We start from the raw sequence: 16,462 nt of genomic DNA, 5'->3' as shown, positions 1-16,462 counted from the left end.
TTTTTCCTAGTTCCTTCAAACACATATGACATATCTACGTGAAAGAGTATTGAACTGTGAGTAGTAGAAAACTGGACAAGAAATCACAACCCTGATTGTTTGTTCTGGGTCCTGTTGCTGAGTGACCCTGGGCTAGTCACTGAACCCCTCCAGATCTGCTTCCGCATCTCCAAAATGAGAGGGTTGAACTGGAAAAATTTCTATGGTAACTTGCAGCTCTAAAAATACTGTGATTCCAAATTAAGATTTAGAGAGAGGCTGTGGCACCACAAATAATGGAATCTAAGTTCCTAATTCCTTTGTAGCTAGTCTGTAGTACTAGACGCCACGTTAGAGGCACTTTGAGGACCGCTCTGAGGGCTCTTTAGAATGCGCATTCCGCTCCCCATGTGCTTGGAATGGAGATTCAGTTTAGAATTCAAGTTTTAGGTAAGCGGAAAGGGCTACGTAGTCCAGCTCCTTTGTTTTATAGTTTGTTTAAGAAACTAGTCAGAGGCAGAGACCAGGGTTTCTTTTTTTTTTTTTTTTTTTTTTTTTTGCGGTACGCGGGCCTCTCACTGTTGTGGCCTCTCCCGTTGCGGAGCACAGGCTCCGGACGCACAGGCTCAGCGGCCATGGCTCATGGGCCCAGCCGCTCCGCGGCATGTGGGATCTTCCCGGACCGGGGCACGAACCCGTGTCCCCTGCATTGGCAGGCGGACTCTCAACTACTGCACCACGAGGGAAGCCCAAGACCAGGGTTTCTGATTCCTGGTCCAGAGCTTTTTATATGGCAACATGCTTCACACAGAGCAGGATCGGTCTTTTTGCAATGCCACCAGGACCTCATTTGCACTGTCACCAAAATGGTCCTTGCGGGCAGTTGCTCACTGTCCAAAACCATTGTGTCAGTCAGCTCGAGTCCCTGATTTGGGCAGAAGTAACTGTTGCGGGGGGAGAGGACTGAGGCTCTCCTGTCCCCTTAACCTTTCTTCTTCAGGTCTGAGCGAGGGACATGGCAATTTCATTTTTTCTTTCCTTTTCAATTCCATAGCTTACCTTCCCTTGGTAATTACATAGCCAGAGGTTATTTGTTTGCAGAAGCCACGTGAATCGGCCAGCCCCCAAAGGGTTAACGCTCCGAAATTACGGGGCTGGGTTAACAATAAACAGGATGTCCTCCAGAAATTAAATTTAAACTGCTGTGACTCAGGCTGGCCCATCCTCTCAACCAGATCGTTGTCTGGGGTTATTATCGGTGGTTAATTATACCACTGGGCTTAGCAGCAGTGTTGGTCAGTATGGGCCAAGAGAAGCCAGGCTTGGGGAGAGGGGGGTGTGGAGGGAGGGGCCTGGTGGAGGGGGTGGGGGGGAAGGAGTGGGAGCGGGAGATTTGAATGGAAGGGACCACTGGTCCTGAGCACTGGAAGGAGAGCAGTGAGAGTGGGGTCCAACATGCACCCTCAGGGCTCTTCCCTGAGCTGATCCCAGCCAGGGATGCTTAACTCACTCCTACCTTGGTGGGAGAAGCCCGCATTTCTGTAGCTGTGGGGATGCCCTGTGGCTTCTTTAATTCTCAGAACTGTAGGATGGGAGCATTTTCAGCGCTTGAAGGAAGCTTCTAGATTACCCAGTTTAACCCTCTTGTTTCACAGAGTAGGAAATTAAGTCCCGGCGCAGTCATTTCCTGGCGTCCTGCTCCTCAGGGGTGGAGGCAGGGTTAGCGCTCAGGGTTTCACTCCTGGGCCATGACCTTCCTTCCATTATGCCACACCTTCTTCCATTTCCAAGTGGGGAACCTGTGGTGCAGAGCTTCCCAGCAAGTTCAGGGCAGACTTGAACTGGATTCAGATTCTTCTCCAAGCTAGCTTTCTTTAGATGTTGTCAGTTCTCGCGGGAAATAACCCAGCCTGACTGGTCCTCAGTGCTCCTACAGTTCGTCATCTCTCCCCAGCCCCACAAAAAGCCCTCCACAGTCTGTCTCTCTATAGAGAAGTAGGGAAGCACCTGCTACAGACGATAGTGGGCTCTGTGGTGTTTTTTAAAGGCATGTTTTCAAGGATGATAGCTGTCCAGGTGAGCCTGCAACCTCTGACTTCGCAGCTCCTCAAGACACAAGGTTTGTAGTGACTGTCACTAGTACAGTATCTCACCTTTCCTGCCTTCACCTTTGCAATGTATGTAGACATTGCAGAGAAAGATGCCCTGGGGCACCTCCCTCTGATTCTGTCCATGGGGGACCGTTCTCCTGGAGCCCAGCCTGGTTGCTGATGGTCCTAGACCCGCAGGCACGTGGTACGAGTCCCGGGAGTGAGGCACTCCTTCCAGGGGGGAAGTGGCCGTACCTCATCAAGTCTTTTCAGCCACATCCTTCCCCATTTCTCCTAACCTTTCTCTTTGACTCTTTGTCTTACAGGATTCCTTTCAAGATTGGGCAGCCCAAGAAACAGATTGTCCCCAAAACAGTGAGTAACCAGTTCTTTCACTCCGAGACTCACGTGGCCTTTGTGTAGAACCGGAGCTTTGACTCAGTGAATGGTGGTGCTGGGAAGGCAGAACCCAGGCCTTATTATTCCCAGTCGTGCTGCTCTAGAACCTCACACAGGTGGGGGCTTATAGGGCCCTCCTATCCTGGGACACTTTCCTCCCTCAGGTCAGCCTGGGCCCCTCCCCTTCCTTGGGCAGGTGGAAGAGGTGGGTTACAAAGTGAGGACAGACACCCTGCTTCTGAACAGCCCAGCACTGGGGTCTAGCGTGACAGTCTGCACTTTCCTGAAAGGGTTCCTGAGACATAGGCTCCCGCCAAGGACACGTCCCAGGCCTCTATCTCCCGCCCCCTCAGGCTGCGTAAAAGGCCAGAAAGCCTCCCTGGGATGTCCAGGTCCCCTTCTCTCTGCTGCTACATTCATTCTTAGCCAGGACCCGGAGCCACTCACTGGGAGGGCATGATTGAATCCTACCCCTTTGTAAGTCCACAGTTTTTGTCTCTGTTTTATTGCCACAATGGAAGAGGAGGAGAATCTAGATTCTCAGAAAGTTAGAACTGTGGGACTTCCCTAGCAGTCCAATTGTTAGGACTCCACTCTTTCCACCGCAGGGGGCCCAGGTTCGATCCCTTGTTGGGGAACTAAGGTCCTGCAAGCTACGCAGTGTGGCCCAAAAAAAAAAGCACTGGAAGCCCTTAGAGATCATCCAGTCCAACCTTCTGAGTTTTCCTGATGAGGAAACCAAGGCCCGTGGAGTTTTTGTGACTTTCTAAGAATTACGTTTCATAAACCTAATTCTGATGGAGCTGGAATTAGAACTCAAGTTTGAGGCTCCGTTTCGTACACTTTCCATAGCTTCACGCGAGCTCACTCGGGCTGTGAAGATCTCCTGAGGTTTTGGAATTCTAGTCAAGAATGGCCTCTCCACAGGACTTCACTGGTGGCACAGGGGTTAAGAATCCGCCTGCCAATGCAGGGAACACGGGTTCGAGCCCTGGTCCGGGGAGATCCCACATGCCACGGAGCAACTAAGCCCAGGTGCCACAACTACTGAGCCTGTGCTCTAGAGCCCGAGTGCCACAACTACTGAGCCTGCGCGCCTAGAGCCCGTGCTTCGCAACAAGAGGCCACTGCAATGAGAAGCCCATGCACTGCAACGAAGAGTAGCCCCCGCCTGCCACAACTAGAGAAAGCTCATGTGCAGCAACAAAGACCCAACGCAGCCAAAAATTAATTAATTAATTTGAAAAAAAAGAATGGCCTCTCCAACCCCTCACCCACCAATGTGGGTGAGGCTCTTGAGGGTTTAACGTGAGAGACTATATCTGTAAGGTTAGCACTGTCAGCCTGCTGGAGGCCCTGGACTGTCATCCCAGCCGCTTATAAGACAGTTCTTGTCTTATAACCTTGGCCCTCCTTAGCTCCGGACTCTGAACTGGGTTTGGCGGGAGGGGAAGTGCAGCACGCATCTGAGCACTGGCTCCATCTTTGGGAAATCCAAAGTTAGGTCACTTAAAGGGAAATGGGTCCATGTTAAAAGGGCCCTCCCTTTTTTTCAAGCAAAGGCAGGCCAAGGACAGACTCAGAGTATACCTCCCATGCAGAGGCTGACCAGCTGTGGAGGCTCTCAGCTGAAGCGCGGAGAATCTGGGCGTGCTCCAGCCAGCTACAGGAAGTGGGAAGGTGTGGCTTTGAGTCTCCAGAGTTTAATCCAGGGCAGATCTGAAAGGGAAGTGGTTTCGAGAAGGGTCTTTTATTCCCAGCACTCACTACCAAAAAACAAACAAACAAACAAAAATTTCTCCTAACACCCCAACCTTGATGGAAATAGCCTTTGTTCTCCACGGAAGAGTATAGGGTAGCATGCAGTTTCTCGCTTCCTTGCCAGAATTTGTTGTTGGAAAGGTCTCTAGGTCTTTTACTCTAAGGGGTGGCCAGGACTCCCCGGAGGAAGGGCAGATGGACAATCTCAGTGCCTGTGGATGGGCCCGTGGCCTCCCTCTTCCTTTCCTGGCATCCGTCGTGTTTGGGATGGAATTGTAGCCCTCTAACACCTGGCATCAGCTCCTCCAGACAGACTGGGCATCAAGGAATGGTTATGAAACTGGATTTGGAAGGTTCCCTGCCTGGATTCCCATCCTGGCCCTGCCACGTGTTGTCCGTGACCTTTAGCAAGTTCCTTACCCTCCCTGAGCCCTCATTTTCTCCTTTGTGAAGTGAGGATGATACTAGCTCCTATGTCATTGATGTAAGTATTATGCATCTTACATGAGGTAATGCACATGAAGCACTTAGCACAGTGCCTGGCACGTGGTGACCCCTCAGTATTAACTGCATTATGAGACGATAGCTGATTTGACTCTTAATAAACCACCAATGACCCAGCCTGTCCCCAGCAGCTGGATTCCCCAGTACAATGAAATGGTAGGCTGGGCCTTTGATCTCTCACGAGGAATAGAGTCCTTTGCTTCCTCAACTCCCCAGAGGCACTGAAGTCTATGTAGCAAGACCCTACCTCTTCGGAGTCTCCCTACCCTCCCCCGCACAAGCCCCCTCCTGGCCCCCAAACAGGCCGAGGCTGTGCAGTTGTCTCAGCATCTCTGGCAGCTGCCCCCGAACATGGGTGACGCACTCTATTTTTCCTGTCCAGGCACTCTCGGGGAGGGGAGCAGATGTGGCTGTCTGGGTTATTGGAAGTCGTGGCACCCCTGTCATGGGAAGAAAAGCTCATGTTATCTTCAGGGAGTTTCAGGAGATTTTTGGCTCAAGGCACCCAACCATCAGACACAAAGAAAGCATTGTGCGTTTGCCCTCCCCATTCTGCTGTGCCCAGGTTATTAACACAGATTCCAGTATTGTCAAGGCTTTGGCTGGAAGGGCGTGTTCTCTGCAGGGGCTGACCACTGGGGCTGAAATGGAAGGACAAACACTCCCCCACTTTCCAGTCCTAACCTTCTGCTTAGTCCCCTCCCGCTGTCCCAGCTCATGAAGGAGCTGGAGCATCTTGGTACGGCAAAGAGAAGCTGCACCTCCCTCTGCAACCGGCATGATGGAAGACTTCGCACATTGAAGCAAGGGTTTCCCTGGGTCTCGCACACACCTAGATTCCCAGCTAGGCAGGCGCTCTGGAAGGTCAAGGCAGATGGGAGTCCCTGCAGGTTGCGCCTTCACCTGAGAAGGGTTTTCACGTGCAAAGTGGAGGGACCCTTTGTAACAAACCAAAGGCAGGCTGCTCTCTACCCTGAGCCACCCTGGAAGAGGAGTTTCTCAGAAGGCACAAGGCTCGCTCTGCCTCAGATCCAATCTGGCTCCGCTTAGCCCCGGGATTAGAGCCTGGCCCTGCCTGCTGGCCTCCCTCTTCCCTTCACCATGAGTGTGAGTGGGTGGGAACTCAGCCCACTATTCACTTAACAACCACCGAGCTCCTGCCGTGTGGCAGCCTGACCTAGGCCCTGGGGACAAGCTGTGAGCAGCACGGCCCCTCCTGCAACCCTGAGCCTCCGAGAATGCAGGGGTTGCTGAGGCAGTCTCTGTGCTTGACGCTCCCTGCACTGACCTCGCCAGCCTGACCCAGCCCACCCTGACCTGCCGACAGTCGTGCACATGTGTTTACACTTGCATTGTTGACTGGGGTCCAGTTGCCTTCTTGGCAAAGGCATCAAGCATCCAGAGATGTTCAGATCTTTTGTATTTGGCTCCTTCCCTCTGCACGGATATACCTTGGAATGAGACTCCAGTGTGTCCCTTGATCCCCTCAGCCGTTGTCTGAGGGCCTAGAATCCCGGTGCTGTGCCTCTCAGATCTTTCCCCTGGGGAGGAGAGAGACCTCAGGAGCAGTGAGCTGTGGAAGCAACGCCAGCTGGCTACCGACAAAAGAGGTGAAGCGTTCTTGACCTTCTCTTAGGCTGTCAGATGGCCTTGAGCTGGGAGAGCAGAAGACTCAAGCTCCCACCCCGACACACTTCTCCGCTTCCAGCGTGAGACCCTGAGTTTCTCCTCAGCCAGTTGGAAACCTGCGGTCCTTCTCTGTGCAAGTCCCAGCAGTGGCAGCCCGGGAGACCAGGTGTTCCCTGACATCCCACACAGCACGCTGGGGATTGCGCAAGAGAGCGAGGGGAGCCTGGCCCTTGCCTCCCTTCTCGCCCACCCACCCCCTCTGCTCTTGGTCTTCAGGAGAGCCGGACCCTGGCCAGGGCATCCTTAATTTCAACTTCATCTTTTCGGCAGAAAAAATACTTGTGCGACGTAAAGACTCAGCTCAGCCGTCACATCCTACAAAGTAAGAAAGGAGACGTGTCCAGTGGAGGGAGGCCCCTCTGTGGCCCCAGGCACAGGGCCCAGGCTTTACCCCACCTGCCAGCTGACTGAGTGCTCTGTGCCAGAGGGTCACAGACCAGTCTGCTTCCTCAGACCCCCGGTCCTCTCACCACCCCAGGGGAGGGGAGCAGGGAGACCCCGTGTGTAAGCCGGGCGCTGTGCTCTGTGCTCTACACATACTGCTCGTTAATCCTCCAAACAAGCCAGCAAGGCTGATGCTGTCAGCCCACTGCCTTGTCAGCCACCTGAAATTCCCATGGGCTGAGACCAAGTGAAGCTATCCCATTTTAGTAGAAAAGAAACCGAGGCTCAAAATGTTGGAAATGTTTCTAAAGCTCCTCATCTAGTATCAGAGTTCATATCGTCTGTCTGCTTGCTCCCCTCCACCGCCTTCCCCCGGGCGCTGTTGAAAAAAGGACTAGACTAACTTCAGTGCGGACTCCAAAGGGCAGGGCGAGGCCCATTTGCTCCAGAACAAATCTCCCATCCACGGTCACACCAGCAGCTGTTCAGACCTTCAGCTAAGACTCTGATTCCTGTCCAGCTACAAATCCCCCGACTTAGGTAGCACTTTAAACTTTTATCAGGCACATGCACTTTAGCGGGAGTGAATTGTGAATTTTTTCTTGAGAGAATCTTTTGGTGGGTCATACAAAAGGTGATGATGAAAATGTTGGGTTCCCAGATGGAGAAGAAGTGGGTCTGTTGAAAAGAGAGGAAAAGACTGTAGGGCAGAAGGCTAGGGCACCAGTGATTGATTGATTGATTTCGCTGCACCACATGGCTTTGGGATCTTAGTTCTGGGACCAGGGATTGAACCTGGGCCCTCGTCTGTTAGAATGCGGAGTCCTAACCACTGGACTGACAGGGAATTCCCAGTGATGAGTTTTACTTCACAACTTTGTAGAAGGTCCCAGATGTTAGGATCATAATGTAAGGGGGAGACCATGTGTTTCTGCTTCTGAGTTTTACAGTTCAAATGAGGAAGGCGAGCCATCTCCATGCAAGACAGCCCCATTGTCAAGCCCTGAGGTCGGACGCTAAGTAGGGCCTCTGCGTCAGGCCTCACTGGGCCCTTCCTTGCCCTCCATGGGGCTCCCCACAGCCCCCCGTCACGTGTGTGTTTGTTCTTTTGATCTCCCAACCAGGGCCCGTGTCTGTTTTGGGTTTTTTTTATTATTTATTTTTGGCTGTGTTGGGTCTTCATTGCTGCGCGCAGGCTTTCTCTAGTTGCGGCGAGCGGGGGCTACTCTTCGTTGTGGTGCATGCGCTCCTCATTGTGGTGGCTTCTCTTGTTGTGGAGCACGAGCTCTAAGTGCGCGGGCTTCAGTAGTTGTGGCACACGGGCTCAGTAGTTGTGGCTCGTGGGCTTAGTTGCTTCAAGGCACTTGGGATCTTCCCGGACCAGGGCTCAAACCGTGTCCCCTGCATTGGCAGGTGGACTCTCAACCACTGCACCACCAGGGAAGCCCCCGTGTCTGTTTTATTCACCAGTGTATCCCTGGCACCTGGCAGAATGCACTACACTTAATTGGTGCTCAATAAATGTTTGTGGGATTAATGAATGCAGTTTAAAAAAAAAAAAAAAGGCCTGGATTAGGAGTCTGAATTCTAGCCCTGCTTTGCCACACACTAGCTCTGTGTCCTGATGTAAATCACTTCCCCCCTCTGGGTGGCATTCTCATTTATCTTGTGAAATAATTGGCCTGAATAATGTTCTGCCAGTCTACGACTGTCAAATTTACCTTAATCCAAACATGGAGCATGAGGCCAACGGGGTTTTAGAAGACTCCTGGTGAGGCACAGCGGGGCTTTGATGATCACTGCAAATTCACACTCCTTCACCTCCAGCCTGTGATAGCCAGGATTTATGGCTCTCCCTGGCAGGAGTCTCGGGGCAGCCGCCAGGAAGGTGCTCTCATAGGTCATGGCTTTAGTTCATCAGCCAGAGCTTTTCCCCCTTAGGTAGAATGACGGTAAAGGGCGCAGGCCTGGGAACCAGGCCTCCTGGCCCGTGTTCAGACCCCAGGCCTGCCGCTTACTAGTGGTGTGACCTTGCGCAGGTGACTCCCCCTCTGTCCCGCTGACCTCAGTGCGGTGAGGGCCGTCAGCACACCTGCCTGCCAGGTGAGTGATGGAGGAGAAGCCGGTCACGGGAGCGTGTGGTGCCTCAACAAGGCATGCAGGGAGCTGTTCGGCCTCCTTGGAAGAAGACAAAGCAGAGACGGAGGCTCCGTCCTCCTATCGGCCCTCAGACATCAGGACTCGGTCTAAATATCAGGGAAATCCGATGACTCGTCCAGAATTTAGAGAGCCTTGCCCGAGTCGATAATCGTATCTGTGATGGCTGCATCCCAGCGCACAGAGCGGGGATACCTGGTCTTTCTTGATCCACCCTGAACGCAGCAGGTTCTGGACCTGTGAGGAAACCAGGACCGGGAGGGGAGGGGAGCCGTTCCAGCCCCAGAGCTGCTGAGCGGCAGGGACAGGACCGGACTCCAACCCGCCCGCTTTCCTCCGTGCCCTGCCTCTTCCCCGATGATGAGCTTCTATCACGCTCTGAGCCCCTTACCCAGACCCCGCAGGGGAGGGGAGGGAGCGCAGCCCAGCCTCGCTCCCTGAGGTGGAAGAACAGAGCCAGCCGGGATCCGCTGGTACCTGCCTGGCTGGCCCGTCTGGGAGGGGCGTCCTTTGACCTAAGTCAAACACTTAACTAATTTGGGAACACAGGGCTTCTGTCATGAACGGTGTGCTGGTGCTTGTGTGGACTGGATGGTGGTGTTTTCTGCAGAAGGGGGTGCGGGGAGGGCGTGGAGGGAGTTTCGTAGGTGACAGATTTTCTCCAGCCTGCTGTCATTCCTCCAGTGATTGAGTTGTCGCTTCCCTTACAGGTGGAAAGAGACTTTGAAAGGGAGTATGGAAAACTCCAGCAGTGAGTGTCAACCCCCAGAAGGGAGGGCAGGGAGGGGGCTGCTCCGAGAAGGAAAAGAGCCTTCTGCCCGGGCTGCCTCGTCCGCTCACCCTGGGAGCTGAGGGCAGCTCAGTTCACCACCTGCCAGAAATTCTCCCCCGGGGTGGTGGCTCTGTGACAGTCGTTAACTCAGCCTTTGGGTGCCTCGCGCCAAGCTCGCGGTGGCCCTTCAGTCAGTGGGGACATCCGCGCAGAGCAGGCCCTTCCTCCTCCTGGCAGGCGACCTGAGTGTCGCGTGGGGCTCGGCTCAGGGGGATGGGCAGAACGGGGGCAGAAGCAGGTGGGTGATGCCAGGTCCCCAGGCCCATGTCCCTGCCTTGCAGGCTGGAGGAGCAGACCAAGCGGCTGCAGAAGGACATGAAGAAGAGCACGGACGCCGACCTGGGTAGGCGTCCCGTCCCCCGTGCCCGGCCTGGACGGGGGAGGGGCAGAGGTGGACACCCTCCTCGCTCAGTCCCTTTGGGGCTGGCTTAGAAGAAAGTGCCCTTAGTAGGTGCCCCGCAGATGTCCCTGAGAAGTGGCTTGCGGTCGCCCTTCACTTAGCAGATCACCACTCCCTGCTTTCCCTGGGGCGGCAGCAGCCACCACTGGCGGGTGGAGGGCAGCTCCCGTGGTCTGTGCCCCAGAGCCTCCGGCCAGTGCTCCTCCAGAGGATGGGGGGCGGGGGGGGGGGGGTCTGACCACGACCGCCCCTGCTTCTGACCCCGGCGTCTCCAGACTGTGTGTGTAGCAAGCCACGGGTCTGATTTTCAGTCTGTCCGTTATTTGTTTTGTAGTTAGCTCTGAGTTGCCTGGGTTCCATCTTTCATTGTGGCTCCCGCTGTCTTTCTAGTAGGGAAATGCTGTGGCCTGTGCTTCTCTTCCTTCCTGCTTTTCCACACAGCTGCACTCTCAGAGCGTGAACGGAAAGGACAGAACGTCAGGGATCTATGAACTGGAGTCTGGCTGTAGAGAGTGTAGGTTTTTAACAAAGAAATCAGGACAAATGGGTGACCCCTGGCACCTAGGATTTCTGGCTGCTTCTGGCCCGAGTCAGACGTGGAGTCTGGGCAGCGGAAGCCCTCCTGAAACAGTGGTGCCCTCACCCACCCCAAAGCCTGCATCCCCCAGTCCAGGCCAGAGAGCCTCGCACACTGTTGGCTGGGGCATCAGAGTCAGTGAGGGCCTGCTGCAGTGTGGGTCGCCCGGCCCACCCCAGGACTCTCTGATTCATCAGGTCTGGGTGAGGCTTAGGGACCCCACTTTGAGAACCACTGCTCCACACGGTCGGGGGGAATCAAATTACACCTTTCCTGGTCTTGGAAACTCCTGAGCTGCTGCCTGGACAGGATCTCACATCCAAAGCTGTGGGTCCAAAATAAGACCAAGTAGGCGTGACCAGACCCTGCCAGGTCCTCGTCGACCCCTGCACTCCCAGGTTGTGTCAGGGCTCTAGAGACCCACGTGCGGTCCAGGACTCCTGGGCTCCCTAAGGTACGAAGCCCGCCAGCCTCCCGGTTTGTGCTGGGCTGACGATGCCCCTCCCCTGTCACTGTAGAGGTAGAGCAAGGGATGTGAGCTGCTGCAGAGGAGAGTGGAGGCCACGGCACCCTGCTGTGTTCACACAGGCCGGCAATGTCTCGGGGTGGGGCTCCCAGACGAAGGGCCGCCCCGCAGACTCTCACCGTTCATTGACTTCAGATGGTTCTAGCAAAGAGACATTGGCGTGAAGATGTGGAGGCGTTAGGAAAGAAAAGGAAAATTGGGAAGAAAGTCTTCCCTCCCAACCCCTGACTTTTGGGGGTTTTCCCTCAACTATTAAAAAAAAATTAGGGGAAGAAATTTTTCAAAAACATTTCCAGTTTTGTCCTCGTTTTCTATCTTTTAATTACGCAGTCTGTGACCGTTTCATAATCCAGTCAAATGACACGTGAGTTTGCTCCTAAGCCTACAAAGTCACTTTACTTTTTTTTAAGAGGGTTTTTGCCTCCGTTGCTTCAACATCTCTGGGAAGTTTACATTTCTAGTCTTCTCTCATATTTTGCCCTTTTGCTAGGGGGCTGCAGCACACCCCCAGATTCAAGAGAAATCAAGGTATATAACACTTAGTAGTGTGCTCTGGTTTCATTGGCAGCATTTTTTTTTTCTTCACGGTTTATGCAATAATGGTGTGTGTTACAGTTAATAGCATCTTAAATTTAATGACATAAAATAAGAAATAGATCAAAAACACGTTTTCCCGTGAGCCCCTGAAACTAGTACAGACACTGTGGGGCAAGCAAGGCCCTTCTCCAGCCTTTCCTGCCCCTCTAGGATTTCGTTTGCTGGTAATGGAGGCCTGAAAACTCTCACGGGACCAAGAACTCCAAAGCTGCCAACAGGTTGCCTCGCCATACCAAATCCGGCCTAGTTTTGTCAATAAAGTTTTATTGGAACACACCCATTCTTTGGGTGTCATCTATGGCAAAGTTGAGTTATTGAAAGCCTAAAATCTTATCTCTAGCTGTACAGTAGGTTTGCCTCTCTGGTGTAGATACCATGCTACTCTTTCTGTGAGGGAGCCCCAAACCAAGCTTCACATCCAAACCGCCTGGAGATTTTTTTTTTTTTAATGCATATTCCTGGATTCCAGGCTTACTGAAATAAATCTTTGGAGCTAGAAATACGTACTTCTTACAGCTTCCCGCCCAAATGATTCTGTTATAATCCAGAGTTTGGAAAGTAAGTCATTGCAACAGGTAAATCTGCTCAAAAGAATTACCCAGAGCAGTATCAGGAATGCACATTACACCATAAGGACTGGTGTCTTGTGCCTCTGGGGTACTGTGTAGTTTATGGCCTGTGGCCATGGATGGAGGTCGTCCGGATGCAGGCCTCTGGCCCCAAGGACGACAGGGAGTCCTGAGGACAAGACCTTGAAGCATGCCCTGTCATTGGTTCACTGAGCTTTGACTTCTTACAGCCATGTCCAAGTCCGCTGTGAAGATATCCTTGGACTTGCTCTCCAATCCCCTCTGCGAGCAAGACCAGGACTTTCTGAACATGGTGACAGCCCTGGACACGGCCATGAAGCGGATGGATGCCTTCAACCAGGAAAAGGTGACTGGGGTCTTGGTCTCCCCCTCCTCGAGGCTTCTTTCTGGGCGGAGTGCTGCATGGAGTCCTTATCGGGGCTTGGTCTCCTCTCTGGACACCTGAGTGTCCCAGCCCTGTGAGCTCTCCCCTGGCCACCCTGCCCCCGCACCGGCTGCTTCCCGTAGCTCCCACTAGCTCACATCACTCACATGGGGCCACGAGGGAGACTCAGGCCGGCTCTGCCCACCCACGCCTGTAGCCCCTCAGACTTGCCCGCCCAGCCTCCTCACTGAGCAAGGCCATCATCGGCTTCACAGAATGAGAACTGACCCGGGACAAGGCCGGTGCGCCTTGTCACCCTTCAGGCTCCCCGGTTGTCATCTCTGCCTCACTCCAGCGGCAGTTAGGGGTGTCTCCCTGCCTGGGGCTCTCGGGGTACCCCTGTCCTGCTCCCTTTCTCTTCTCAGGAACTTGGAGGCTCCCCCTTTTGGGAAGAGTCTGGCTTCCCCCCAGTTTTTGTTTTTGTTTTTTATAATTTTGGCTGCGTCGGGTCTTCGTTGCTGTGCACGGGCTTTCTCTAGTTGTGGAGAGCGGGGGGCCACTCTTCGTTGCGGTGCGTGGGCTTCTCATTGCAGTGGCTTCTCTTGTTGTGGAGCACGGGCTCTATGCACGTGGACCTCAGTCGTTGTGGCATGTGAGCTCAGTAGTTGTGGCTTGCAAGCTCTAGAGCACAGGCTCAGTAGTTGTGGCACATGGGCTTAGTTGCTCCGCGGCATGTGGGATCTTCCCGGGCCAGGGCTCAAACCCGTGTCCCCTGCATTGGCGGGCAGATTCTTAACCCCTGCACCACCAGGGAAGCCCTGGCTTCCCCCCAATTTTGACGCCATCGGGTTTTTCTTTTGACAGGTGAACCAGATACAAAAGACTGTGATTGAACCCTTAAAAAAGTGAGTAAAGGTCATCGGGGGGACCACAGGCCTGAGGGCAGTTACTGGACAGGCAGGTCAACCAGCCACTTGGGGACCTAATATTGTTTCTGGCAGCCTGTCCCCAGACTCACACGGGGTGGACAGGAACCTCCAGGGGACACCAGCTCCCTGATCTGTGGCCCTGGGGTTGACACTCCCGGTAGCTCCAGAGCACCTGCCTGGCCAGGCATGCTCAGTGGTGGCAGGGCCTGTCTGATCCTCCACAGTGGCCGGCCGGTGCTCCTGTGGTCATTCTGCCATTGTCCCTTTGTTTCTGACCGAGAACCAGTGGGACCAGAGCTTGTGGAGTTAAGCTAGCAGAGATCTTGGCTGGGCCTCCACAGAGATGAGTGAGGCCTTTCATCTCGCTCGGCCGGGTTGGGGGAAGCAGCTGCCTGCCGCACGTGGCTTTTGAAGCGGTGGGGGGGGGGGGGGGTGGCCGCACACGGGAAAGGGCGCTGCAGCGGGGTCCCGCCTGGGACGGTCCCCCGATTCATGACCTGCCAGGGTCAGAAATTCTTCTGTGAGACTCATCTTCTGTCCAGCAGGCTCTGGTCAGTGATCAGACAGGCCTATTCCCCAGGTCCCCTAGGGGGGTGGCGCTGGGCGGGAGACAGGCAGGAACATTGCCTTGAAGCTCCCGAATCACTTCATCTTCCTTCCTGGCCTCTCCCAGCTCGGCTCCGGCCTAGAGAGGCTCCCGCTCCAGCCCAGCAGCTGCACTTTATTACCTCTTCTGTGGTGGTCCCTGGCAGTTGCCTCACCAGGGCCTGGGTAATGAGGCTGTGCTAATTACCATGAGGCCTGGATCAGGGCCTGGAGGGCGATGGAGAGAGCAGGTTTTGATCCTGTGACCCCTGGCGTTCAGGTTGTTGAGCTCTTGTTCCCTGTTCAGGTCCAAGGGGTGGGGTTAGGCAAAGCTCTTTCTAAGCTGGGCTGTCTGGAGGCTTAGCCGTGGAGGGCAGGCAGAACCTGGCCCACAGGGATTCCTCCCCGCTCCTGCCCCGGGCCCCTGTCCCCAGCCCCTGCTCGGCCCCAGGTCGCAGTGTCATGTGAGGAGCAGGGTGCTGGGCAGGCCAGTAGCTCAGGAGGGAGCGTCGGAAAGAGCTCCGCTGCTTGTAGCTCTGTGACCCCGTCTCCAGGCCTGAGGGTTCAGAACTGGGTGGGAAGGACCCCTGGCTGAGCTGACCGTGCCCACGGGGGTCCCAGGGGCTGCCACGGAGGCTGCCGTGCACACCTATGGCTGGCAGAGCTAGGCAGGGGACACCGGCCCAGAGAACTGGGGACTGACTTCCGCCTTGATTTCACCACCACCGAGGCGGGCCTGAAATCTGATGCCTGGCTTCTGGAGCCAAATGGAGAGAAATCGCGGCTGCTTCCCACCACTCCAGCCGCGCACCACCTGCCAGGAAGGTGGGTGAGTGGCCGAGGGGGTGGCCACCATCTCCGCAGCAGATCCGCTGACCTCTGCCCAAGCCCCCCAGGCCTGCCTGCCTGCCTGCCCGGCTGGCTTCTTTGTATCCCGTGGCCGACATGCGATCTCCCCCAACCACATAAACCCGGCACTGCCTGTTGCCGCCTCTTGCCAGGAGAGAAGCTCCCAGGGACCCCAGCACCGGAAACAGGAAGCTGCAGCTTTCCTGTCCTCTGATGAGGAACATCGCCACATGGCCACCCCGCCGCCCCCGGCCTCCCCCCAGGGGGCTCGGCCTCTAATCCCCCAGTCTCTGGGCCGTGTTCACAGGGTGGGATGGGGATGCTTTCAATTTCCCTTTCCTGGTGGGTGGAAGATCCCGGCTGTGTGGGCACAGATTGAGGAATGGCAGGCATGCCCCACCTCCCAGCCAGCCTCCCTCCCTCCCCCTTTCCCTCCGCCTCTTGATGCCTCTTCACCCCACGCTTACCCTGAGGACCATTTGCTGCCCCACCTTAGGACAGGCAAGAAATGGGCAGAGCTTCAGGAGCGCCTGGGGTAGGCCCAGCCCTGTCCTCCCTTCTCTGCGATTCAAACTTTAGGAGCTTAGGATGTAGCGCAGAAGCCATGCGGCATCCCCCGAGAAACGGACCAGAATGATAACTGCCGAGGCGGGGCAGTGCATTGGAGTGGGGAGAGCCCTGGACAGGACAGGCCTGTGCCTCCAAGTCTCTTCCCCTTCTGCGGAAGCAGGAACGGAGCTGAACTCTCAAAATGGCAGAGCCGGGCACTCCCCTGAGCAGAGAGGGAGGTATCGTGGGCTGGAGTGGCGCTGTATGTGGAGGGCAGAGTCCCTCCTGGGGTCCTAGCCCAGGGACTCCCATGTGCCCCTCACCACTAATTATCAGGGGGACGCCGGGCACTGAGCAGAGAGGCTCTGGGCCCGCAGCCTTGCTCCTTCGTGGCAGCCCCATAAAAGTGCAGGCTTGGTGCCCCAGGGAGAGCTGGATCACCCCATCCTTGTCAGGTCAAGTCAGCAGGTACCCTGTCAGGTCCCAGGGGCATGTCTGGAAGGGGCCCGGGCTCTGGGGACCAGCCTATGCTTGTCCTTGCCTCCCTGCAGCTTCCCTGCCCTGACGAGAAGGTAGGGGCAGCACTAAAACACCCCACACGAGGAGGGGTGTCTGCTGCCAGGAGCCCCTTTCCCCGAACAGCACCCTGGTGTTTATACCCCCCGGCACGTGGAGCTGGCAGAGTTCTTCCTGTTACTTCT

The 16,462-nt window shown here is 55.2% G+C and overlaps 1 protein-coding gene across 3 annotated transcripts in view; it reads left to right on the top strand.

Moving 5' to 3' along the window:
* Window positions 1-16,462, top strand: part of BIN3 (bridging integrator 3) — a 44,199-nt gene that overhangs the window by 20,545 nt on the left and 7,192 nt on the right. For all 3 annotated transcript variants that reach the window (XR_010945154.1, XM_067745145.1, XM_067745146.1), the window contains exons 2-6: window positions 2,396-2,444; window positions 9,674-9,714; window positions 10,077-10,138; window positions 12,695-12,831; window positions 13,714-13,754. Coding sequence is in view for 2 of the 3 variants with exons in the window: in XM_067745145.1 (XP_067601246.1) it covers window positions 2,396-2,444; window positions 9,674-9,714; window positions 10,077-10,138; window positions 12,695-12,831; window positions 13,714-13,754 (330 nt within the window). In the remaining variant the exon portion in view is untranslated. The remainder of the gene's footprint in view (window positions 1-2,395; window positions 2,445-9,673; window positions 9,715-10,076; window positions 10,139-12,694; window positions 12,832-13,713; window positions 13,755-16,462) is intronic.

The sequence above is a fragment of the Pseudorca crassidens genome, chromosome 7, assembly GCF_039906515.1.
Source record: "Pseudorca crassidens isolate mPseCra1 chromosome 7, mPseCra1.hap1, whole genome shotgun sequence".
Taxonomy (NCBI): domain Eukaryota; kingdom Metazoa; phylum Chordata; class Mammalia; order Artiodactyla; family Delphinidae; genus Pseudorca; species Pseudorca crassidens.
This window is presented reverse-complemented; position numbering and strand designations above follow the sequence as displayed.